This window comes from Saccopteryx bilineata, chromosome 8, assembly GCF_036850765.1.
Source record: "Saccopteryx bilineata isolate mSacBil1 chromosome 8, mSacBil1_pri_phased_curated, whole genome shotgun sequence".
Classification (NCBI taxonomy): Eukaryota; Metazoa; Chordata; class Mammalia; order Chiroptera; family Emballonuridae; genus Saccopteryx; species Saccopteryx bilineata.
Genome location: NC_089497.1, coordinates 1,296,050 through 1,320,203, shown reverse-complemented (window position 1 = coordinate 1,320,203; position 24,154 = coordinate 1,296,050). Strand labels below are relative to the sequence as shown.

The following is a 24,154-nucleotide window of genomic DNA, read 5'->3' as shown; positions in this document are numbered from 1 at the left end:
TGCCCAGAAAATTAATACACTAAACTTAATGTTAGCCAAGGAAAATATTCCGTAATCAGGGAAGTGCATCTGTAACAAAACATGGCGCATTCTACAATGAGCTGTAGGTGGAGGACTGTTTAGGCCGAGTCGTGGGCAGCCCGGGAGCGGAGCTGCGTGTAGGGTCTCAGGAGTGCTGGCACTTAGGGGCGTTTAGTTACAAGAGCGGCAGCTAGCTGGACTCTTCCCCGCTTGAGTCCCCACCCTCTCTCTGTGAGAGAGAGTCCCCGCTCACAGGAATAGATAATCTCACTTTTCCCTTTGACATTCATCGGCAGAATAAAGTGTGTAAAGCTACTCACTGTCCCTCGACCGTTGGATTGACAGGTGCGGCATGATCTCGCCAGTAAAATCTTCACCTGCTGCAGCATCATGATGAAGCATGACTTCAAGGTGACCATCTACCTGCTCCCGCACATTCTGGTGTACGTCTTGCTGGGGTGCACCCCGGAAGATCAGCAGGAGGTGAGGCTCTGCCCGTCCCACGTTTGTCCTGTGCACCAAGCGCCACACGGTAGGCTGTGGGGGTCGGTGCCATGTCTGCGGCCACGTCTGAAGGCTTGCAGCGTCCTTTGACCTTTAATCAGTCAGTCAACACTGCGGTGATGCTGAGTGCGGAAAACCAGAACGTGTGTGTTCTGTACGCCCCAGCAGACTCGGGACATTCGAGGAGGACACGTGAGCGTGTGGATCGTGGTTTCTCCTGTGAATTAGGTGGGGAAGGAGAGTATTCTATCAATCATTTAATAATATTTTATGTGTTTAGTTTTTTTTATTTTTATTTTTATTTTATTTTATTTTTTGGTATTTTTCTGAAGCTGGAAATGGGGAGAGACAGACAGACTCCCACATGCACCCGATTGGGATCCACCCAGCACGCCCACCAGGGGCGAAGCTCTGCCCACCAAGGGGCGATGCTCTGCCCCTCCGGGGCATCACTCTGTCGTGACCAGAGCCACTCTAGCGCCTGGGGCAGAGGCCAAGGAGCCATCTCCAGCGCCCGGGCCATCTTTGCTCCAATGGAGCCTCGGCTGCGGGAGGGGAAGAGAGAAACAGAGAGGAAGGAGGGGGTGGGGTGGAGAAGCAGATGGGCGCTTCTCCTGTGTGCCCTGGCCGGGAATCGAACCTGGGACTTCTGCATGCCAGGCCGACGCTCTACCACTGAGCCAACTGGCCAGGGCCTGTGTTTAGTTTTTTAACATGCAGTGTGTAACACTTTAAAAATGATTCTTCATAATAGCATAAGTAGCATATTATTATGTTCCTAAAGTAAAAATTCAAATGATACGGATAAATTTAAGTGTACTCTTGGACTACCATTCTAATCCTCTATGTTCAGAGGTCATTACTGTTATTAATTTGATGTATATTTTTCCAGACCTTTTTTTTTAATGCAGTGTGTTCTGTTCTGTTTTTTATAATAGTTTCCTATCCTAGGTGGTGTTCTGCAACTTGCCTTCTTTTTTTCTTTCATTCAGTGAGACTGTGCCGCCCTTTGTTAGTGTTAGTGCTGTATAAGATAATCCCACTTGATAGCTGGTGCTGTGATTGACGTAACTACTGCCGTAGTAATGACGATCCTTCCCAGTGCTCTGCTCTTACAGACGGTGCTGGGGGAGCCCCGTGGCAGCTCACACTGAGAGAGTGTGTGCAGGGTGGGTTCCGAGGGCAGCTCACACTGTGAGAGTGTGTGCAGGGTGGGTTCCGAGGGCAGCTCACACTGTGAGAGTGTGTGCAGGGTGGGTTCCGAGGGCAGCTCACACTGAGAGTGTGCAGGGTGGGTTCCGAGGGCAGAGCTGTGGCTTCTGTGGTGTGTGCACTTACGTTTCTCTTAGAGACCGCAGAACGCTCACACCTGTGCCGTCCTGCCAGCAGTCACAAGTCTCTCCGTCTCCCAGACTCTTGCCACTACTTCCTGTTTCCAAACATTTAAATTTACGCAACATGATTATAGATTAAAAAAAAAAAGATATTTTTTTGTTTTAACTTGTGTTTTTATTATTCCCAGTACTTATGTTTTTTGGCCATTTGGATTACTTTTCTATAAATTATCTGTTCCTATCCACTGCTTGCTTAGAGGTGTGTGTCTGCCCGTTTTCACTCACTGGTAGGGGTTCTGTGCCCGTCCTGGGCAGCAGCTGTGCCGGCCACAGCCAGCAGAAGTCCTCCCCAGGAGCGGCTTTCTTCCTGGCCTGGGTTGACACCCGCCGCTGTGCAGAGCTTCCAGATGTAAATGCCGGTCAAACACCAAGCCTTTTATGCGGTGCCTTCTCTTAGTCCAGCGGCTTCCGACCTTTTTCATCTCATGGCACACATAATAAACTAAAATTCTGCAGCGCAGCAAAAAATATATTTTTGCCAGTCTGACAAAAGTACAGGTATAGTTTTGATCCATTCGCACCAGACAGCTGCTGTTGCACTGGCTGTTGTCACTTTTCTGTCGCACCGGCGAAGGGGACAGAGGCCAGTGCCCCTGCCTACACAGTCAGCGTTGCGTGCTGTCACAGTTCTTGCTGCACTCCAGCCGGCCTGCCTCGGCACACCAGTGGGAAGCTGCTGTCCTAGAAGAATTTAAACATATTTTTGTATTGACATTATAACTCCTCTTTTACAGATTTTCTTTTTTTTTTTTTTTTCTTCATTTTTATAAGTTGGAATCAGGGAGAGACAGTCAGACAGACTCCCGCATGCGCCCGACCGGGATCCACCCGGCCCTCACACCATGGGGCCACGTTCTGCGCACCAGCGGGAGATTCTCTGCCCATCCTGAGAGTCGCCATGTTGTGAACAGAGCCACTCTAGGAGCCAGAGGCAAAGGCCACAGAGCCATCCCCAGCGCCTGGGGCATCTTTGCTCCAATGGAGCCTTGGCTGCGGGAGGGGAAGAGAGAGACAGAGAGGAAAGCGCGGCGGAGGGGTGGAGAGGCAAATGGGCGCTTCTCCTGTGTGCCCTGGCCGGGAATCGAACCCGGGTCCTCCTCACACTAGGCTGTACAGATTTTCTTTTTAATGTAAACTTTTATTGGCTTAACTATAGCTAAGAGGGATAATTTATTATTAATTGATGGTGTGTTTTTTCTTTTGAAAGTTGTTGCCTTAGTCGTAGAATGGCTCGGTACTAGTACGCTGACATGTAGACACATTATCCACCACACCACGGTTTCTTCTCAGGTTCACGCAGAAATCATGGCCGTCCTGAAGCATGACGACCAGCACGGCACGGGGACCCAGGACAGCGCGTCTGACCTGTGGCAGCTGAGCACCCAGACGGTGTTCTCCATGATCGACCACCTCACGCAGTGGTCGCGGCACAAGCTGCAGGCGCTGAATGCGGAGAAGTTCCCGCAGGGCAAGCCCGGCCGGGACAAAGCGTGCCCACTGGGTGAGTCCGGCCACCGGCTCCACAAGTCTCAGTTATGTCCAGAGCAGCTCCTTTCTGGGTCAGTCCTGACGTTTCAGCGATAGCTGTTAAAAGACCTTTTTTTTTTTCTTAAGGTGGCCTTTTCACTGAGAAAAAGGAGTGAATTTAGAGTTAGCAAACCTCTAAGTCAGCGGTTCTCAACCTGTGGGTGGGGTCGCGACCCACAGGTTGAGAATCACTGAACCGCTGCTCTGAGTTCCCAGTCTCATTTTCTCAGGCAGGACACCCACTAGTTCTTGTCAGTGTGACGCAGGACTGATGGTACCGCTCAGGATGTTGCAGATTAAAGTAAGAGGCTGAGTGTGTAAGTGGTGAAGTGTGGCAGACACTCTTCGTGTCTGTGACCTTCTCTCCTTGCAGCAAGTGGACGGCGTCTGTCACCTGCCTGCCTCTGCACACCTCAGCCATTTTCATGGGCGTGGCATGTTCTAGCCCCCCCCCCCCCAGGCTTTGAGGCTAATTGGAAACACTGACCAACAGCTCTTGCAGAGGCCTTCTCTTCCCCAGTCCTCCATTTCCGGGTGTCCCCTGGCCCCGGTACCTGTGCAGCTCCGGTGTTCCTGTGGCTGAGCACGAGAGTAGTTTTCTAAAGATTTTTTTTACTTTTTGAACAGGCAGTAATTATGTCTGGGGGAATGTTTTTCTCTGGAATGTGGCTGATAGATTCCATTATCTAACACGTAATGTTTGTTCCTGTTTCTGCCTGTGGAAATGGCATCATAAAGCCAAGCATGAACTCTCTGGTCACCGCTTCTGCTAACATTGCAATGAACATTCTAGCTCTCAAGGATAATATTTACAACGGTTCAAAAGTATAATATCTTTAATATTTCTTATAATTTGAAATGATACACATTTTTTGATGGAAGTAAAGGACTTATTTTAAATATTATATATTTATTATTGCAGATTTTACTTATTTTTTAAAAAGTTTTAATTGAACTTATTGGGGTGACACCGGTTAGCAAAATGACCCAGGTTTTGTGTGCTCAGTTCTGCAACACGTCATCTGTGCACTGTGTTCACCCTTCCCCCGACTCAGGTCTCCTCTGCCACCATTCACCCCCCACCCCCTTCCAACTCCCCCCCCTTCCAACCCCCCCCTTCCAACTTCCCCACCTCCTTCCAACTCCCCCCCCTTCCAACCCCCCCCAGCTATCACCACAGCGGTGTTTGTGTCTTGTTAGTGTTTTCTGTTTTTTTCTTTTTGCCTTTTTTTGCTCAATTTACTATCTCTATTATTTAAATTTGGGAGAAATTTATTTCTACTCCGTTTTCCACATACCATTACGAATCATTATTAAAACTAATATGTTTTAAATAAGAATTCAGACATTGGACTGCTCTCATTTAGAAGTTTCCAACTTATGTCAACACAGGTTGTTAACAAAGAATTCTAAACTTTAAAATTAAAAAGCTTATTGTGATATTTCAGCTTTTCCCCTACCGATGGCTATACTCAATCAGTGCTGTTAGTTACCAGTAATTAATAACTTTATATCTTTTGTATCGTGTTTGTATCTTTTCAGCAGTTAGTGTAGTTTTGTGCCTAATGCTCACCACAACATTGTAAGGAAGGTAGGATGGACAATGAGACTCTCCTTTTATTGGTGAGGAGACAGAAATTCTGGCGCTTTCTGTGATTGTCCCCAGCAGGGGCTGTAAGGACGGGGGCTGAGGCAGGAGCCCTCCGAGCTGGCGTCTTATTGACAGCTGCCTTCTGAGTGTGGCCCCCTCATATGTGCTGATGACTTTGCTAGTGCCGTAGATGGAGCAAAGAGCACAAGAGCACTGACGTTGAGGTGAACCCTCGTGGACTTCCCTTTTCTAAGTCTTCAGTGGCCTGTCTCCTTCTGCCGCAGTGTCCCCGGCGGGTTACGAAGACTATCAGAGTGTGGCCCGCTTCCTGGACCTCATTCCCCAGGACACGCTGGCGGGGGCGTCCTTCCGCTCCAAGGCGTACACGCGCGCTGTCATGCACTTCGAGTCGTTCATCACGGAGAAGAAGCAGGACATTCAGGAGCACCTGGGATTTCTGCAGGTTCGCAGTTCCTACAGTGAATTGAATCGTGTTTATTGCCAGCCCATGTTGTTACATTGTTACATTGTCCGTTCTGTCGGGTGTGGAGATGCTGTGCTGGGAACTGGGTGTCTGTGAGCACTGCAGACGCTTACAGACCCATGGAGAGAGAGAATCACTTGATTTAATGTCATTGCCTGGGTACAGTGACATCGGTGTGCCCTGAGGAGGGACAGTTAACTCGTGTTCTGCGAGGGCTGTGGCGAGAGACGGGGTGGCGAGCCCGGGCTCCGTGGGAGCTTCCTGGGGGTGACGTCTGGGGGTCTTGAAGACCGAGTGGGTGGTAAGTGGAAGGAGGCAGACACGCCACACGGAGCATCCCTGTGGATCCCAGAAGGAGTGCGGAGGGAGTGGCGGAGGGAGACCTCAGAGGACGTCTGAGCTGCCCGGGGCTCTGGGGGATCTGAGCAGTGAAGGGGTAGGAGGGCACTGGAGCGGAATGCCTGTGGCGTTGTAGAGGGAGGAGCCGGGCAGGGCTGGAATGTCAGGGAGCAGGCGTCACTGTTGTCATGGGAAACGGGGGGGACCTTGGGGGGCGGGGGAGGGCAGCGGGGAGGGGAGGTACCCTTACAGCAGGGATCAGCCCTGACCACGCCTGAGAAGTGGTTCAGGGGATCCTTCTTGAGGAGGGAGAAGGCCGCAAGGGCAGGGGTGGCCAGGGCGGTGGCACTGACGCGGGAGAGCAGCTCTGCTGGGCGTCTCCCAGGGTGGGAAGCAGTGTGGCCAGAACGGGCCTCAGGAGCTGTGAGCCCACCCCTGTGCTGTGTCCCCTCGCATTGTGTCCCTTGTTTCTTGTTCAATCACCCCCGACCCCTGACGGGTTGCTCACCATCCTGGGTCTCCCCTCCCTCTGTATGCTGCCTGCCGGCTCGGTGCAGCTCCAGCCCCCCTGCCCTCGCCCGTCTGCCCGCCGGTGTCTGCGTGGGAGCCGCTGGCCGTGGCTGGGGACCTTCAGTCCCAGGACTGGCTTTCACTGCTTTTCAGTTCGCAGCCCAGCGCTGCGGCTGCTCTTCTGGATGTCTCTCCGTAGACGACCGCTTCCTCCCCTCCTCCCCTCAGGTCTTACCCTCCTCCCTTCTCAGCTGCTGCGTGCTGCACTGTGCATTAGCAAGTGTCTGCCCCGTCTGCAGATACTGGGGCCTCAGCATGAGTTCTCCCCTCCCCTCCCCTCCTTCCTTCCCCTCCCCCACACCCCCCTCTTTCCTTCCCCTCCCCCTCTCCCCTCCCCTCCCCTCCCCTCCCCCCTTCCTTCAGTGCAAGCCTCTGCTCAGCTCTCTGTTCCAAGCAGTCACACCTTCCAGCATCCTGCCTCCCCCAGGAGCGCTGACACTCTCCAGGCTGCAGAGGGTGCAGACACGCTGTGCCACCCCCTTTGATTTCCTACAATCCCTTGGTCTTCGTGCTCCGGCAGAGGCTCCGTCTGTTGCCCTCCACATGGCTTTAGAAGAGTTGTCTGTCTCACCGTCAGGCACCTCTCCCCTTTGCTCTGGGCCTGCTCCGCCAGGACCTCTGGTCCCATCCTGCCGTCCCCGCTCTTGTCACCAAACCCAGTGTTCCCGGCCCTCCTGTCAGCCTGCACTGTTCGACCACTCCTTCCTTAAGCAAGGCGTCTGCTTCTCCCCCACAACTCCTGGGGCACCCCTTCTCTAGGTCTCCTCAGACGCTCCGGTTCCTGCTTCCACTTTTATTGGCCCGCTCATTCCTGGTTACCACCTGCCCTCTCTCCCTGGCGCTGCCCTCTCCGCTCATTTCCCAGGCTGCCAGCCTCTCCCGCCTCCTCTGAGCTTGATGCCCCTCAGCACGTCTCTGCCCCAGTCTCTTTGGACCAGATGGGCGTCTTGGTCTCTTGAACGCATCCAGATACCAGCATGTTAAAGTGCTTGTTTACAGGGCTTTTTATTTCAGATTGAATGAAACACTTATAAACTGTACTCAACAGAATTTATTTTAAATTGGGTTTAAAGAGAGTTCGGGACCTTGAGGCTCTTTACAGTGTGTTAGAGTAACGGTTAGGAACACAGGTTTGTCTTTAAGTGTGGCAGGGATAGAAAGTCTGGGAATAAAAGTGATTTTATTGTGTGTCGTCAGCCTTGAGAAGAACTCATCGCTGCTTGGAGAAGAAATTCTCGTACGTCCCTTTCACATGAACTGGTGTTTCATGGTCATCTTTCCCCTCATTTTATTGTTTCCAATGGCTGAACACAGAAACTGTACGCCGCCATGCACGAGCCGGACGGGGTGGCCGGGGTCAGCGCGCTGCGGAAGGCGGAGCCCTCGCTCAAGGAGCAGATCCTGGAGCACGAGAGCATCGGCCTGCTGAGGGACGCCACCGCCTGCTACGACAGGGCCATCCAGCTGGAGCCCGACCAGGTGAGGGGCCGCGGGGCGCCCGCAAAACTCAGTCCCCCCAAAAAAAACCAAAATAAATTCAGTCCCTCTGCCGTCTCCACCGGGTCCCAGGGTCCCGGGGACTAATCAGCGCCGAGCGTGCGTTCCTGCATTCCCTGGTTGATGACGTTCGAGACTGCGCCAGATGATCTCCTACAGCCCTTCCAGCGCCAGGCCTCTATGACCTGGCACCCCCCCAAGCCAGGGCGATTTTTCACAGAGTATATTTATTTTAAACGGTGTGTCAGATTACTCTAAAATTAACATAGTGTCAGCCTGCTATTAAAGGTGTAAGACAGGCATCAGTTTTTGATGGTAATAGTGATACTCGAAGAAACTGAGATTTCCCACGCTCCCTGCCAGTGTCTGCGACCCCCTCGGAGAGCTGAGTGAGGGGGGTGCTGCCAAGCCCGAGTTTATCGGGAAAGGAAGGGGCTCAGAACCGCTGATTTATAATCCCGGCTGAAGTTCTCTCTGATCCTGGAGCACTGCTTTGTATCGTAGTTAACGTGTTATTTTCTCAGAGACTCGGCATCCAGGGCTTTTGTTTTTCATAGTCTTGTGTTCAGTTTTAAAGAATATTGCATAATTCCATTAAACTTTTTTGTTACTAAAACACAAAATCTGCATTAATAATGCTGTGTCATTGAACTTTTACATATTATGTGACAGTTATGACAAATAATCTTTAAATAAAATATTAAAGAGTTATTTGTTACTTTGATGTTTGATTTAAACCAAAAATTAGGCCACCTTTGGGCAAAAATAATGAATTTAATCTGAGTTTTTTAAGGTTGTCTGCATTTTAAATAAACACGCAGATGTGTTCTGACATGGGTAGGAGATTGCCATATGCCAAGCCTGATGACACTGAACTAACATGTGTGGGCTCCACAAGAGGCATAGTGTTTTATAAAATAAATATTAAACCATTTTGGGTTCCCAGGATACATTTGAAGTGACGATTGTTATTTAAATACCTTTAAATTTTTAGATCGTTCATTATCATGGTGTGGTGAGGTCCATGCTGGGTCTTGGCCAGCTATCCACTGTAATCACTCAGGTGAACGGAGTGCATGCTAACAGGTAATGTCTTTTAAAAGAATGATTTTCCTTTGTTATTGTACCTGGTCAGGGCACATGGGAGAGGTAACCATCTGCTTCTTCACCCTTCCTCCTCTCCTTTCTCTCTGTCTCTTTCTTCCCCTCCCGCAGCCAATGCTCCATTGGAGCAAAGTTGACCTTGGCGTTGAGGATGGCTCCATGGCCTCCACCTCAGGTGCTAGAATGGCTCCAGTTACAACAGAGCAACGCCCCAGATGGGCAGAGCATCGCCCCCTGGTGGGCATGCTGGGAGGATCCTGATCAGGCGGACGCGGGAGTCTGTATAACTGCCTCTTCCTCACTTCAGAAAAAAAAAGAAAAAGAAATTAGAGAATATTTAATATTCATGCCGCTATTTTAGATTTTTTAAAATAAAACAAATACTAGTTAACTAATTTGTTACATTTTTAAAATGTGTTTTTACTACAGAAAGAGCAAGGAGGACTTTTAAGGGCATTGATCCTCCCTGACTCTGTTACCTTCTTTATAACATAGAAATATAGGGGCCTTTCATTGTCACTGGTTAACTAAATGGAAAAGTGCACCCCACCCGGGGTCTCATATAGCAGGTATTCAAATGGGGTGCTAGTAAAGAAGAAATGTGAGGAAAGTCTAGCTTCTTGTGTGGAGTCATGATCTAAAACATCACCAGCTATCTTAGTGCCACTTAAATAGAATACTTATGGAAATTAATTACCCATACATATCAGACTGTTTTTGCAAACTCATATTTTGGAGTTCCTGAAATCGGTCTAAGAGTAGACACAGACTTGAGTGAGCGATTGTCGTACGCTTTGTTTCTCTGGGAATACCTGCTTTGTGACTGTCACGCCCTCACGTCACTGTGTGTCTCTGCACTCCGCTCCTGCCCCTGACACGCTGCGTCCTCTCCTGTCATCTCACCTGAAACTTCATTCATCATCCCTGAGTGTTGGGAGTGGCTTACCCCTGAACACCTGACACAGGTGTGTTCAGCTGGCTCTTCCTCTTCTCCCTTTGTTCAAGTGAAGCACGAAGCTCATCTTACAGGTGCACTTTGTGGTTATCCAGGTGTTCACTCTGCTCCAGCGCAGGGCCCGATCTGATTCATCAAGGAATGGCATTTTCTAATGGCTCCATCGGAAGTAATTGTTAAAGAGATGTTTTGGGGAAATAGAAAGATGAAAATTTAGGAGGTTCTGCCCTGGCCATGGCATAGTGGGTAGAGTGTCATCCTAGAGCACTGAGGTCACAAGGTCAATGCTAGGGGCACCAGCTTGACCTCAAAGTCGCTGGTTCGAGCCCTGGTCCGGGCACATATGAGAAACAATTACTGGGTGTGCAGCTAAGTGAAGCAATGAGTTGTTGCTTCTCTCTCTGTCTCTTTCTCTCAAAAGATAAAAATTTGGGAGGTTCTTTTGGGTAGACCTAATTATTTTGTATCTAAGAACAAAATACAGTACAGACACAATAAACAGAACAATAAATAAATACAATTAATAGAGGATAGAAAACAATGAAATAATCTTACATGCCACCTCAAATTTAAATAAGTAGAAGCTACATTGACACTGTTTCTTGTAATAGGTCGGAGTGGACAGATGAGCTGAACACTTACAGAGTGGAAGCCGCTTGGAAACTGTCCCAGTGGGATCTGGTGGAAAACTATTTGGCGGCAGGTAAAGTTACATCTTAAGATACGAGCAGTTTTACTGTGTCGTAAACAGTTAGACTTAAGTAGCAAAGTCACAGTGAACCTCTCAGCTTGTTTTACAAGAGCCTCGCTTACCTGTTCAAAGCTGCATGGAACCACCTGGTCAGCGTGTCCTCCGACCACGTCGCCCCGTGAGGCCGGTTCGCAGACCTGGCTCTCACACTCCTCGGCCTTCGTTTGTTTTCCAGACAGGAAGTCGACCACCTGGAGCGTCAGACTGGGGCAGCTGTTGCTGTCAGCCAAGAAACGAGATGCCGCCACTTTCTATGACACGTTGAAACTCGTGAGAGCGGAGCAGATCGTGCCTCTGTCGGCGGCAAGCTTCGAGAGGGGCTCTTACCAGCGCGGATACGAGTACATAGTGAGGTATTGAGAGCTTCCTGTGTCCCTGGTCTGTGCGTGTCGTCTGATGGCCCAGACTTTTCTGATTCATAGACAACGGATAGTTTGTTTGCCATCGTGCGTGGCTAAAAAAGATGGCTTTTTCATTCTTTAACTCACAATCACCCTATTTTAAGAATGTTTTAACATACATTCTGTGCCTGACCTGTGGTGACACAGTGGATAAAGGGTCAACCTGGAACGCTGAGGTTGCTGGTTTGAAACCCTGGGCTCACCTGGTCAAGGCACATATGGGGGTTGATGCTTCCTGTTCTTCCCCTTTCTCCCTCTCCCTCTCCCTCTTTCTCTCCCTCTCCCTTTCCCTCTCCCTTTCCCTCTCCCTTCCTCCCTCTCTCTCTCTCTCTAAAATGAGTAAAGTCTAAAAGAATGTTCTAACATACATTCTATTGATTGGGAAGGCAATCATGAGATAGAAAAAATAAAAAACCCGCCTGACCTGTGGTGGCACAGTGGATAAAGCGTCGACCTGGAATGCTGAGGTCGCAGGTTCAAAACCCTGGGCTTGCTTGGTCAAGGCACATATGGGAGTTGATGCTTCCTGCTCCTCCCTTCTCTCTCTCTCTCTCTCCTCTCTAAAATGAATAAATAAAGTCTTTAAAAAAACAAACAAAAAACCCAAAAAAAAACCCTTGTATTTGTCCTGATGTAATTCATAGTTTATTTTTTATACAGCTGATCTGAATAATCTAGACATCTGTGCTTGGCAATCGGTGTTCACTACTTGTCCCCTTTCCTTCTTCAATGCCCTTAAGAAAGGCATTTGACATTTTCCCCCCAAAATGTAGGCATTACATTACTAGAAAGGAATATTAACTATTAGAAGTAAGAAAGAACTTTATGGAAAACATTTTAGGTCTCTTAATTCATCTGAAGAAAATAATTAAACATGGTTTAATTGAACTACAATAAAGTGAAAAGATAAGTAAGCATTTATTTTTATTTAAAAAAAATTTTTAATGGATTGATTTTAGAGAGAGAGAAAGGGGGAGAGAGAGAGAGAGAGAGAGAGAGAGAGGAACACAGATCTGTTTCTGTAGGAGCCCTGACCAGGGATCAAACCAGCAACCTCTGCACTTCAGGATGATGATCTAACCAACCAAGCCATCTGGCCAGGGCAAGCATTTATCTTTAGTTAGAAGAATTTACTGTTTGTATAACCACCTTTGGTAACAGCTTAACGAAACCAAGAAAGAGTTTGAACCACCAGTTTTATTTCTGTTCTGTTACTGTCTTCCTGAAGGAAGGGGAGAGAGAAACATCGGTTTGCTGTACCACTACTTGTGCACTCTGGTTGATGCTTGTCTGTGCCCTGACCGGGGATTGAACCCACAGCCTTGGCGTGTCAGACGGTGTTCTGGCCCCCTGAGCCGCTCGGCAGGGCCTGTAGCGATATTCTTGAACACTGACGGAGTCAGACACCGACGGCTTTACACGGGAGAGAGGCTGTTGTAAAAGTGTCATGAGTGTTTCCATTACTCTTGGGTAAAAAAGAACCACGTGACATCATTTTGCATTTTTTACTGGCATCTATGTGCCAGGTCCTTCTGTGTATAGATAGTTAGGTTGACATGTAACAATCCAAGTTTTCTTTTATCTTTACGTAGGAGATCAAGTTTCGTTTTCACACATTTGAGTTTAGTTTTATATATTCTTCTCTAATCCATAGGAATTTGGGGATCGCAGCAAAGCACTAAATATTTAAGTAAACATAAGTTGGTATTTCTACCCCATATGAAAAGATGTTACTATTTATATTTGCTGAGGATATATATTAAAGTTCTTCCACAGAAAACTGGACATGTCAGATTCTTCATGGCTAATTTAAAGCACATGCTGTATGTGTGAGGTCAGTAAGGACGAATGTTGCATTGAACACAAGCCCCCTCTCTCTGCAGATTGCACATGCTCTGTGAGCTGGAGCACAGCGTCGCGCCTCTCCTCCCCCAGCCTCCCGGCAGCAGCGCTCAGGAGGACTCCCTGGACTGGGCGGCCCGGCTGGAGATGACCCAGAACTCCTACAGAGCCAAGGAGCCCGTCCTGGCCCTCCGCAGGGCTCTGCTGAGTCTCAGCAAAAGGTTTCCATACTTCCTCTTACGCAGCTACCGTGAAGTTAGAAACGCACTTCCATATTATTTGAGCGTATTTATTTTCCCTAATTTTCTCTCTGCATACACATATTTCCGTTTTGGTTTTTTTGTTTGTTTGTTTGTTTTTTTTATATTTTTCTGAAGTTAGAAACGGGGAGGCAGTCAGACAGACTCCCACATGCGCCCAACCAGGATCCACCCAGCATGCCCACCAGGGGGCGATGCTCTGCCCATCTGGGGCATTGCTCTGTTGCAACCAGAGCCATTCTAGCACCTGAGGTAGAGGCCATGGAGCCATCCTCAGCGCCCAGGCCATCTTTGCTCCAATGGAGCCTTGGCTGCGGGAGGGGAAGAGAGAGAGAAGAAGGAGAGGGGGAGGGGTGGAGAAGCAGATGGCCGCGTCTCCTGTGTGCCCTGACTGGGAATCGAACCCAGGACTCCTGCACGCCAGGCCAATGCTCTACCACTGAGCCAACCGGCCAGGGCCATACACATATTTCTGTTTTTAATTGTTGAGGCTACCCCGTGTAGTTGAAGTGAACCTAGAGCGTAAGCATCACGTGTTCCTGCCGTGTGTCTTTCTCTTAGTGCAGAAGACTTACCCGGAGAAGCTGCAGACACAGGTCAGTGATAGAGGTCAGTGATAGGTCTTCCAGACACAGCGTCCATAACATGGAGTGCTTTAAGAAAATAAAAATATTTTTTAACAAATGAAGTTTGGACTCCTTTGACATGATAAGGATGTCCCGTGTTAGGAAGGGGTGTTCTGGTTGTCACGGAGCACATGTGATAGGATGTCCCGTGTTAGGAAGGGCTGTTCTGGTTGTCACGGAGCACACGTGATAGGATGTCCCGTGTTAGGAAGGGCTGTTCTGGTTGTCACGGAGCACACGTGATAGGATGTCCCATGTTAGGAAGGGGTGTTCTGGTTGTCATGGAGCACATGTGATAGGATGTCCTGTGTTAGGAAGGGCTGCTCTGGTTGTCACGGAGCACACGTGATAGGATGTCCCGTGTTAGGAAGGGCTGTTCTGGTTGTCACGGAGCACACGTGATAGGATGTCCCGTGTTAGGAAGGGCTGTTCTGGTTGTCACGGAGCACACGTGATAGGATGTCCCGTGTTAGGAAGGGGTGTTCTGGTTGTCATGGAGCACATGTGATAGGATGTCCCGTGTTAGGAAGGGCTGTTCTGGTTGTCATGGAGCACACGTGATAGGATGTCCCGTGTTAGGAAGGGCTGTTCTGGTTGTCACGGAGCACACGTGATAGGATGTCCCGTGTTAGGAAGGGGTGTTCTGGTTGTCATGGAGCACATGTGGACATGCTCTCTCTGTGCTGTTGTGTCGCCCGCAGCCGAGACACGGCGGAGATGGTTGGCGAGTGCTGGCTGCAGAGCGCCAGGGTGGCCCGGAAGGCCGGCCACCACCAGACCGCCTTCAACGCGCTGCTCAACGCCGGCGAGTCCCGGCTGGCCGAGCTGTACGTGGAGAGGGCGAAGTGGCTGCGGTCCAAGGTACCGTCCCGTGTCCGTCCGTGTGCTCCCGCAGCTGTGGACTCCTGCAGCGGCCTGAGTGAGGCCACCGCGATGTCAGTTCCTGGCTTCTCTTCCTGTCACGGTTCTTCCCCCTTCATCTTCCAGGGTGGGGGGGGCCTTCCCCCGCCCCCCTTCATCTTCCAGGGTGGGGGGGGCCTTCCCCCTTCATCTTCCAGGGTGGGAGGGCCTTCCCCCTTCATCTTCCAGGGTGGGGGGCCTTCCCTCTTCATCTTCCAGGGTGGGGGGGCCTTCCCCCTTCATCTTCCAGGGTGGGGGGGGCCTTCCCCTTTCATCTTCCAGGGTGGGGGAGGGGGGCTCGCCTTCTGTCCCGCGGGCCCCAGGGTTTTCCAGTGCAAGACGGAAACTCGTTCCTTCCGTTTTCATCTGTTGTGCATGTCATTCCTGAGGGAGGGACCAGCCTTCACCTGATAGTGACCTGTGCATGTCAGGGGTGCGTGTGTTGAGAACTCAGGCAGCACTTGTCAGTGAACACAGCCCTGTCCTCATACGTCCTTGGCAGGTAGTGGGTCAGGTGTGGACTGGGCAGTGTCGCTGTGAGCATTCACTTCTCGTTAGTTCAGCCCGTCGCAAAGGGCTTAGCGTCAGACCTAGGGTCCCCCGTGGGCCCCGTTTAAAGCTGCAGTCGTGAGGAAGGGGCTTTCTCAATGTCGTGACTGTGACGCTCCTGTCCCAGATTTACGTGGCTCTCACTTGTTTCCTCACGCTTGCGCCAGTGCAGAGCGAGTAGTAGGCATCGCCTGTTCTGAAAGCGACAGTTACAGGTGGTTGGTGCAGCTGGGGTCGCCCCACTTCCTGGTGGTGGACAAAGGACAGGAGAGAAGGTGCTTCCCCGACAGGAAGTGAAGGTCATCGTCCAGGCCACATCAGTTACCGAGCTAGTGCTAATCTGTGTGTTACAATACCTTCAACACAGTAATTTAAAAAAGCAGTTTATCATCCAGTCCTCAATGCCCGTTTCTCCTCCCAAATTCCCTTTATTCTGGGAAGGACGCCGCTGCCTTCTCTCACCCGAGGCAGGAATCTTTCTCTCATGCTTCCACCCTCTCCGCGTCCAGCTGGAGACTGAGTCTCCTTTAGAAGTGTCTTCAGCATTCTCTCCCTCTTCATTGTCTCTGCTGCTTTGATTCCTGCCATTCGTAGGCAGAACAATGTCACTAGCCCGCTGGCTTCTCAGCTGTTCTCCGAGCACAGTGCTGCAGTCTGCGGGGCTCCCCAGAGTCACACTGATTCAAGTCCCGCACAGCGTGCCTGTGCCTTTCGAGGTGCGTCTGAGCGCGGGGCAGTCCACAGGGTCCCGGACCCCCAGTCTGTCTCTTCGTTTTCTTGGTCACTCTCGCAGACCCTTGAAGCTAAAATCGGACGACTTGTTTTTCCCAATGAAATTTTTTTTTCTTTCTACCAAGAATGTCATTCACTGAATTCTCTGCCAGGGCAGTTGACACTCATTCTTTAAGACCTAGTTCAGGCGTTCCTCATTTCATAACCTTTCCTGGCTGCCGCTCTCCCCCACTTTCTTGTCTTCTCAGGTGCATTTGGGGGACAGCGCCCTCTCTCTTTGCCCCCACAGTGCCCCTGTGAGTTGCTCTGTTATAGCTCTTGGCACAGTGTGTTGTCTTATATAAAAGGCTGTTTCCTCATTTGACTGTGAGCTCTTCAAATCAGAGATTTTGATTTATTCATTTTTATCCCCAGACATACAGGTACATCTTCAGTTTCCTGCCTTTGATTGACAATAACATGAATGAGTAAAGGAATATAATTTCTACATGGAATGAAGACACACTTCCCTTTCGGGATTTTACTTTATAGAGTAGAAATATGAGCTGAACGTGAAATTCAGATGGGTTTATACAGTAACTATCCTGAACTTGACATCATAATGATTTTATTTGTTTCTCAGAAGATGGAAATATGTTCTTAAAGTAAAAGGTTTGCTGTTGGCCTTTTTTTTCTTTCAGGGTGATGTTCACCAGGCACTAATTGTTCTTCAAAAGGGTGTTGAATTATGTTTTCCTGAAAATAAGACCCCAGCTGAGAGTAAGAGCATGCTGATCCACGGTCGAGCCATGCTGCTCGTGGGCCGGTTCATGGAGGAGACAGCCAACTTTGAGAGCAACGCCGTTATGAAAAAGTATAAGGCAAGTAGATGCGTCATGCAGCTTCATGTGACACTCACTCTCTGGTTTTTTTTGTTTGTTTGTTTTTTTAAAGATTTTTTTTTTAATTTTATTTTTTTTTACAGAGACAGGGAGTGAGTCAGAGAGAGGGATAGACAGGGACAGACAGACAGGAACGGAGAGAGATGAGAAGCATCAATCATTAGTTTTCCATTGCGCATTGCAACACCCTAGTTGTTCATTGATTGCTTTCTCATATGTGCCTTGACTGTGGGCCTTCAGCAGACCGAGCAACCCCATGCTGGAGCCAGCGACCCTGGGTTCAAGCTGGTGAGCTTTTGCTCAAACCAGATGAGCCCGCGCTCAAACTGGCAACCTCAGGGTCTCGAACCTGGGTCCTCTGCATCCAGTCCGACGCTCTATCCACTGCGCCACTGCCTGGCCACTCTCTGTTTTTGAAAATGGATAAAATGATTTGAAAGCCCAAATGGAAGAACACATGTATAAAAATAGCCAGGAGACTTCTCTGACCTCAGTAGTGAGTACCCAGCGTGAGTCTACAGCTGGGGGTTGTTACAAAGCACACCCACTGTGACACCAGCTCGGGGCGGGAGGCAGATGTGGTCAGCACTTCACCACCCACCCCTCCCCTGCATTCCCCCAGGCTTACGACCCCCTGGCCTGAAGAATTTTCAGCAAACACAATCTGTACCTTCCTTACTAGTTATTGAGCCTTTCGTGGATGGTGTTACAAGATAGATACTTCTCAGTCACCCATGGGTCGAAGAACAGATACTTTGAACTGAGTGATAATAAAAACATCATGTATCAAAACCTGTGTGATACAGCTAAAGCCATTCTCAAAGCGAATTTAAAATGTTATTTGCATGTAGTACAAGAAAATGTAGTCCCAGTGAGTCTTAATGAGGCTAAGTGTCCACCTGAGAGAATTAGAAAAGGAACTAAAAAATAAAAAAACAAAGACTGTAGAAGACAGGAAGTAATCAAGTAAGAGCCGGTGGCTGGAATGTGTGCAGCAGATGAGCTGAGAGAGAAGTACAACACGGGAAGTTGTAGGTGCCTGGGAGGCCCCGGGGTCCGTCTGAGGAGGTGTCAGGGGGATGTGCACAACTGGAAACTGAGGCTCCGCTGGAAACAGCGACTGAGGAAGGGTCACTGGCGGGGGCGAGACGGAGAGCAGCATGTGGGGGGCAGACAGGCCCGTTCATGTGAATCACTCGTGTCAGTCTGTCGGGACACAGCCGGAGAGAGAGAGTAAACTGACAGGTAAACTGACCCGGAAGGGCAGACTGAGGCTGAGCGGCCTGGGCATCAGGACACTACAGAGCTGTCGTAATTGAGCTGAGTTTGTGCTCCCGCTAGGTTAGACGAGAGCACCAGGACAGGGCCCAGGGAGGGGCCCCCGGGGGTGCCGGGAGCCCTGGGCGTCCTCTTCTCAGTGAAGGGTGGTGTGTCGTCCAGGTCCTTACAGGGAAAAGAGGTCGGTGGTGTGTCGTCCGGGTCCTTACAGGGAAAAGAGGTCGGTGGTGTGTCGTCCGGGTCCTTACAGGGAAAAGAGGTCGGTGGTGTGTCGTCCGGGTCCTTACAGGGAAAAGAGGTCGGTGGTGTGTCGTCCGGGTCCTTACAGGGAAAAGAGGTCGGTGGTGTGTCGTCCGGGTCCTTACAGGGAAAAGAGGTCAGACCCAGTCTCCTCTTCACACTATAGCAAAAACAAACGTCACAGGTAAGTGGTAGAGCTAAGTGTGCAACACCAAATAATGAAGGTAATAATAAAGGTCCCAAAATATACGTAATACAGGAGCTTATCTTCACACCTAGCGGTTTGAAAAAGTCAGGACTTCTTCAACAGATCAAAACCCTAACTGTAAAAGAAACACTTGATACATTTCACTAGCTTCACATGATGAATTTCTGGTTATCAAAGATACTGGGGCCTGACCTGTGGTGGCGCAGTGGGATAAAGTGTCGACTTGGAACGCTGAGGTCGCTGGTTCGAAACCCTGGGCTTGCCTGGTCAAGGCACATATGGGAGTTGATGCTTCCTGCTCCTCCCCCTCCTCTCTCCCCCCTCTTCTCTAAAATGAATAAATAAAATCTTAAAAAAAAAGAAAAGATACTGGGAAGAGTGTAGAGGCAGCCCTGGCCAGGTAGCTCGGTGTGTTGGAGCGTCGGCCGGAAGCACAGAAGAATGTAGGACGAGCCGTAGATGACGAGGTTTGCATTACATCAGTGATAAAGGCTCAGGTCCAGAATACTGTAAGAACTCGTGAAAATCAGTAAGAAAAATACAGAAAACTAAAGAAAATTTTTTTTAAATTTATTGATTTCAGTCAGAGAGTAAGGGACATGGGGAACAGAGTCAGGAACATCAATCCATTTCTGTCTGTGCCCTGACCGGGGATGAACCCGGCAACTCTGCTTCAGGACGATGCTCCAGCCAACAGCTACTCGGTCAGGGCTTTGATCATTTCAGAACTACATTTTTATGCTTTTAAATTCCTATCCTTTTCAGAAGTTTGATATTATCTCTGCTTCCTTTGATTTTTTTTTTAACAGTAAAAATGTACACACACACAGAGGCAGAAAAGACTAATGGAAATTACTTTGATGTATCAGACAGAGTCACAGTGTAATGGAGTTTTCTTTTCCTATGTAGCAAATTATAAAGTAGACCAGCGGACAGTGGCAGGTGCTGACTGGCCAACCTGAGGAAATGTTTGTAAGAAAGTCGCTGTTCCCTGTCCACACGGAAGAGTCTGGCAGACTTGGCCCTGCCCCGGTGGGGCCTCCGCTGTGGGTCTCAGTGCCTGTCCCTGCTCCCCCCAGCCCAGTGCGGGCCCTCTGAGGTGCTGCCTCGATGGGGCCTCCGCTGTGGGTCTCAGTGCCTGTCCCTGCTCTCCTCAGCCCAGTGCGGGCTCTCTGAGGTGCTGCCTCGATGGGGCCTCCGCTGTGGGTCTCAGTGCCTGTCCCTGCTCTCCCCAGCCCAGTGCGGGCTCTCTGAGGTGCTGCCTCGATGGGGCCTCCGCTGTGGGTCTCAGTGCCTGTCCCTGCTCCCCCCAGCCCAGTGCGGGCCCTCTGAGGTGCTGCCTCGATGGGGCCTCCGCTGTGGGTCTCGGTGCCTGTCCCTGCTCCCCCCAGCCCAGTGCGGGCTCTCTGAGGTGCTGCCTCGATGGGGCCTCCGCTGTGGGTCTCAGTGCCTGTCCCTGCTCCCCCCAGCCCAGTGCGGGCTCTCTGAGGTGCTGCCTCGATGGGGCCTCCGCTGTGGGTCTCAGTGCCTGTCCCTGCTCTCCCCAGCCCAGTGCGGGCTCTCTGAGGTGCTGCCCCGATGGGGCCTCCGCTGTGGGTCTCAGTGCCTGTCCGTGCTCCCCCCAGCCCAGTGCGGGCTCTCTGAGGTGCTGCCCCCATTGGGCCTCCGCTGTGGGTCTCAGTGCCTGTCCCTGCTCTCCCCAGCCCAGTGCGGGCTCTCTGAGGTGCTGCCCCGATGGGGCCTCCGCTGTGGGTCTCAGTGCCTGTCCCTGCTCTCCTCAGCCCAGTGCGGCCTCTCTGAGGTGCTGCCCCCATGGGGCCTCCGCTGTGGGTCTCAGTGCCTGTCCCTGCTCCCCCCAGCCCAGTGCGGGCTCTCTGAGGTGCTGCCCCGATGGGGCCTCCGCTGTGGGTCTCAGTGCCTGTCCCTGCTCTCCTCAGCCCAGTGCGGGCTCTCTGAGGTGCTGTCCTGATGGGGCCTCCGCTGTGGGTCTCAGTGCCTGTCCCTGCTCTCCCCAGCCCAGTGCGGGCTCTCTGAGGTGCTGCCCCGATGGGGCCTCCGCTGTGGGTCTCAGTGCCTGTCCGTGCTCCCCCCAGCCCAGTGCGGGCTATCTGAGGTGCTGCCCCCATGGGGCCTCCGCTGTGGGTCTCAGTGCCTGTCCCTGCTCTCCCCAGCCCAGTGTGGGCTCTCTGAGGTGCTGCCCCCATGGGGCCTCCGCTGTGGGTCTCAGTGCCTGTCCGTGCTCCCCCCAGCCCAGTGCGGGCTCTCTGAGGTGCTGCCCCCATGGGGCCTCCGCTGTGGGTCTCAGTGCCTGTCCCTGCTCTCCTCAGCCCAGTGCGGGCCGTCTGAGGTGCTGCCCCGATGGGGCCTCCGCTGTGGGTCTCAGTGCCTGTCCCTGCTCTCCCCAGCCCAGTGCGGGCTCTCTGAGGTGCTGTCCTGATGGGGCCTCCGCTGTGGGTCTCAGTGCCTGTCCCTGCTCTCCCCAGCCCAGTGCAGGCCGTCTGAGGAGCTGCCCTGTGCTCTCTTCCAGGATGTGACCTTGTTCCTGCCCGAGTGGGAGGATGGGCACTTCTACCTCGCCAAGTACTATGACAAGCTGATGCCCATGGTCACAGACAACAAGATGGAAAAGCAGGGCGACCTCATCCGGTACATCGTCCTTCACTTCGGGAGGTGCGTGTGGGACTGGCGTCCGCTGATCAGACGTGTCAGGGTGACTGCCGATAGTGGATTGTTGTCACAGATCTCGGCATACTCAGGATGTTTTCTGCTTTGCCGCTGATTCAGCCTAACTCCTCAGATGAGTTATTAATATTCTCTTTATATTTTTTCTTCCCTTTAAAAAATAACTATTTTAATGGAGGGAAGCATGCGTACTTTTTTTAAAATTCAATAGTCCTAGTAGATACAATGAAATTAAGTGCCCTCATTTCAGACCTCATCCCGAGTGTACCTCCCTGGAGTTCCAGAAGACCCTGATTCGTATGTGTTGAATGGTTGTATCTCACTGCCTGTGGAGTCTTTCCCTCCAGCCCATGTTACTAAGAAGTAGTGGATGGGGTGTGGCCAAAGTTGGTTTACAGGTGTTCATATGGAAAATAATAACAAAAAGAGGAAAATAAACTGTTTTGCATGCTCACAGCTGTAAACCTGCATTAGCCTCACCCTGTATAGAAGAGAATGGTTTTGTTGTGTTTTTTTTTGTTGTTTTTTTTTGTTTGTTTTTTTCATTTTTCTGAAGCTGGAAACAGGGAGAGACAGTCAGACAGACTCCCGCATGCGCCCGACCGGGATCCACCCGGCACGCCTACCAGGGGCGACGCTCTGCCCACCAGGGGGCGATGCTCTGCCCATCCTGGGCATCGCCATGTTGCGACCAGAGCCACTCTAGCGCCTGGGGCAGAGGCCACAGAGCCATCCCCAGCGCCCGGGCCATCTTTGCTCCAATGGAGCCTTGGCTGCGGGAGGGGACGAGAGAGACAGAGAGAAAGCGCGGCGGAGGGGTGGAGAAGCAAATGGGCGCTTCTCCTGTGTGCCCTGGCCGGGAATTGAACCCGGGTCCTCCGCACGCTAGGCCGACGCTCAGAATGGTTTTGATATCAGGTTTGTAGAAAGAGTTTATGTCTTAAACTAGGTGACAGGTGAAATATAGCTTAATTTTGTATGTTACAGTAAATGCTATATTATCTCATGCCTACTGTTTACAGGATCACAAATTATTAAGAGGTAATAATGACATTCCAGTTATTTTATTATGCATGTTATCATTGCTTTATACTAAAGGGTAACTCACTTCAGAGCAATAAATCTATTTAAAGTTGCCTATTATTAGGTATGTTGACTTCTCAGTTTAATATTTTCAGGAATTAAAGCAATAGATGTTTATCTGTGATGGTAGGATTGTAAGATTTTAGCCAAACCTTTCTTCCCAAGATGGAATTCAAATTTTATAAAATCTAAACCAGTTTTATTTATGTGATTATCAATTGCTTGTTATCGAGGCAGAATTTCTTGCTTATTGGTGTTTTGAAATGGAAGCGTAAACAGAGGATATTATTTTCCTTTTCTACAGTGAGCAGTAGCTTTCGTTTGCTTTTGAGCGTTAGTATAGACCATGTATTGATACATTGTGTACAGCGTTTATTTAATAATACATTTCTTCTAAGACAGAGTTCTTCCGAGTCGTTAATGTGTATAACATTGTTAGGTATAGTGTGAGATATTTGTAAGTGTAGTTGAAGAAAATAAGGCTATTTTAGAGCATATTTTATTCATAGATAAAAATAAAACATTTGGTTACTTAAAGGAGTACACTCAGGGCCCTGCCTGGGTGGCTCGGTCAATAAAATGCCAGCCCTGGGTCTGGGCATGAGAAGCAGTCAGTGAGCGCACAACTGGAATGAAAGAACTAAGTGAAGCTTGATGCATCTTCCTCCCTCCCCTCCATGCTCGCTCTCTTTTTCTGTCTCTTTCCCCCTTCCTGTCTCTTTCTCAAATCAATGGAAAAATCAAAGGAGTACACTCAGCTGTCCAGATCGATTTATCCTCTGAGTGGTTGGATTACTGTCACTACTAATTAAGCCTTAGTATTTGCCCTCCGGGAACAACAGGCCAGTTTGATGGAGGGACCCTGAGGCACACGGAACATTTAAATAATGGTACATAATAGAATGTGTGATCAAGAATCAAAATAAATGGTATAAATGTCTCTCTGGTATTAGCAAGATACCAGAAACAAAGCAAACGAGTCCAGAAGTCATGAGTTTGAGGCAAATCTGAAGCCAAAACTCCGGCCCTGGCTTCCTGGTCTGGAAGGTCTCCCTTTCCGCCCTGCCCTGCTCTGCTGCGGGTCGGTCGGCCTCGGGAAGGAGGTGGGGTGTGAGGCCTTCAAGTCAAGGGGATGGTGTGGCTAGCTTTTCACAGGTCTGGCAGAGAACCAGGGTCAGAGTGGTTTGTGGAGAGGAGGGAGATGAAGTCTGACCTCATGGAAGAGGTATGCGGGTGTGCAGGAAGAGGCTGAGGTTGGAAAGTTGTGAAGAAGCAAGATTGTGTCTTTTAATCCTAGGCAGTGTCGTTTACATGGTCTTAATATATAGGTGGTTAATTCCTGTTTTTGCACAGGGGGGAGAGCATGATTAAACTAGAACTTAAGGGATGTTAGTCCAGAATTTATCAAAGGGAAGGAAGGTAGAATCAGGTAGACTGAGTTATAGTTTCCCAGAAGTGAGTGACAGGGCTGACCGGGGCTTCCGGCCGAGGAACGCAGCAGAAGGCACAGAGCAGTGTGGGAACAGTGCGGACAGACGGGGTCTCAGGAGGCCGTCCTGGGGTTCCTTGAGGCACTGGCGGTGTAGGGCTCGGTGAGGAGAGCAGTGAGGGAGGGCGGGGAGGAGGCCAAGATGACCTGTACCATGGGAAGTGCTGACACCACAGCTTCTGTCAGGCTCTCTGTAACTCAAGAGGTGGTTTAAATCCTAACATGTTACTATCTAACATAAACAAG

The 24,154-nt window shown here is 50.2% G+C and overlaps 1 protein-coding gene across 2 annotated transcripts in view; it reads left to right on the top strand.

The window, feature by feature from the left end:
* Positions 1 to 24,154, top strand: part of ATR (ATR serine/threonine kinase) — a 122,398-nt gene that overhangs the window by 74,250 nt on the left and 23,994 nt on the right. For both annotated transcript variants that reach the window (XM_066241020.1, XM_066241018.1), the window contains exons 26-36: positions 367 to 504; positions 3,210 to 3,420; positions 5,322 to 5,500; positions 7,745 to 7,909; positions 8,922 to 9,013; positions 10,598 to 10,689; positions 10,913 to 11,090; positions 13,022 to 13,201; positions 14,568 to 14,727; positions 16,728 to 16,907; positions 21,182 to 21,324. In XM_066241020.1, the coding sequence (XP_066097117.1) occupies positions 367 to 504; positions 3,210 to 3,420; positions 5,322 to 5,500; positions 7,745 to 7,909; positions 8,922 to 9,013; positions 10,598 to 10,689; positions 10,913 to 11,090; positions 13,022 to 13,201; positions 14,568 to 14,727; positions 16,728 to 16,907; positions 21,182 to 21,324 (1,718 nt within the window). The remainder of the gene's footprint in view (positions 1 to 366; positions 505 to 3,209; positions 3,421 to 5,321; positions 5,501 to 7,744; positions 7,910 to 8,921; positions 9,014 to 10,597; positions 10,690 to 10,912; positions 11,091 to 13,021; positions 13,202 to 14,567; positions 14,728 to 16,727; positions 16,908 to 21,181; positions 21,325 to 24,154) is intronic.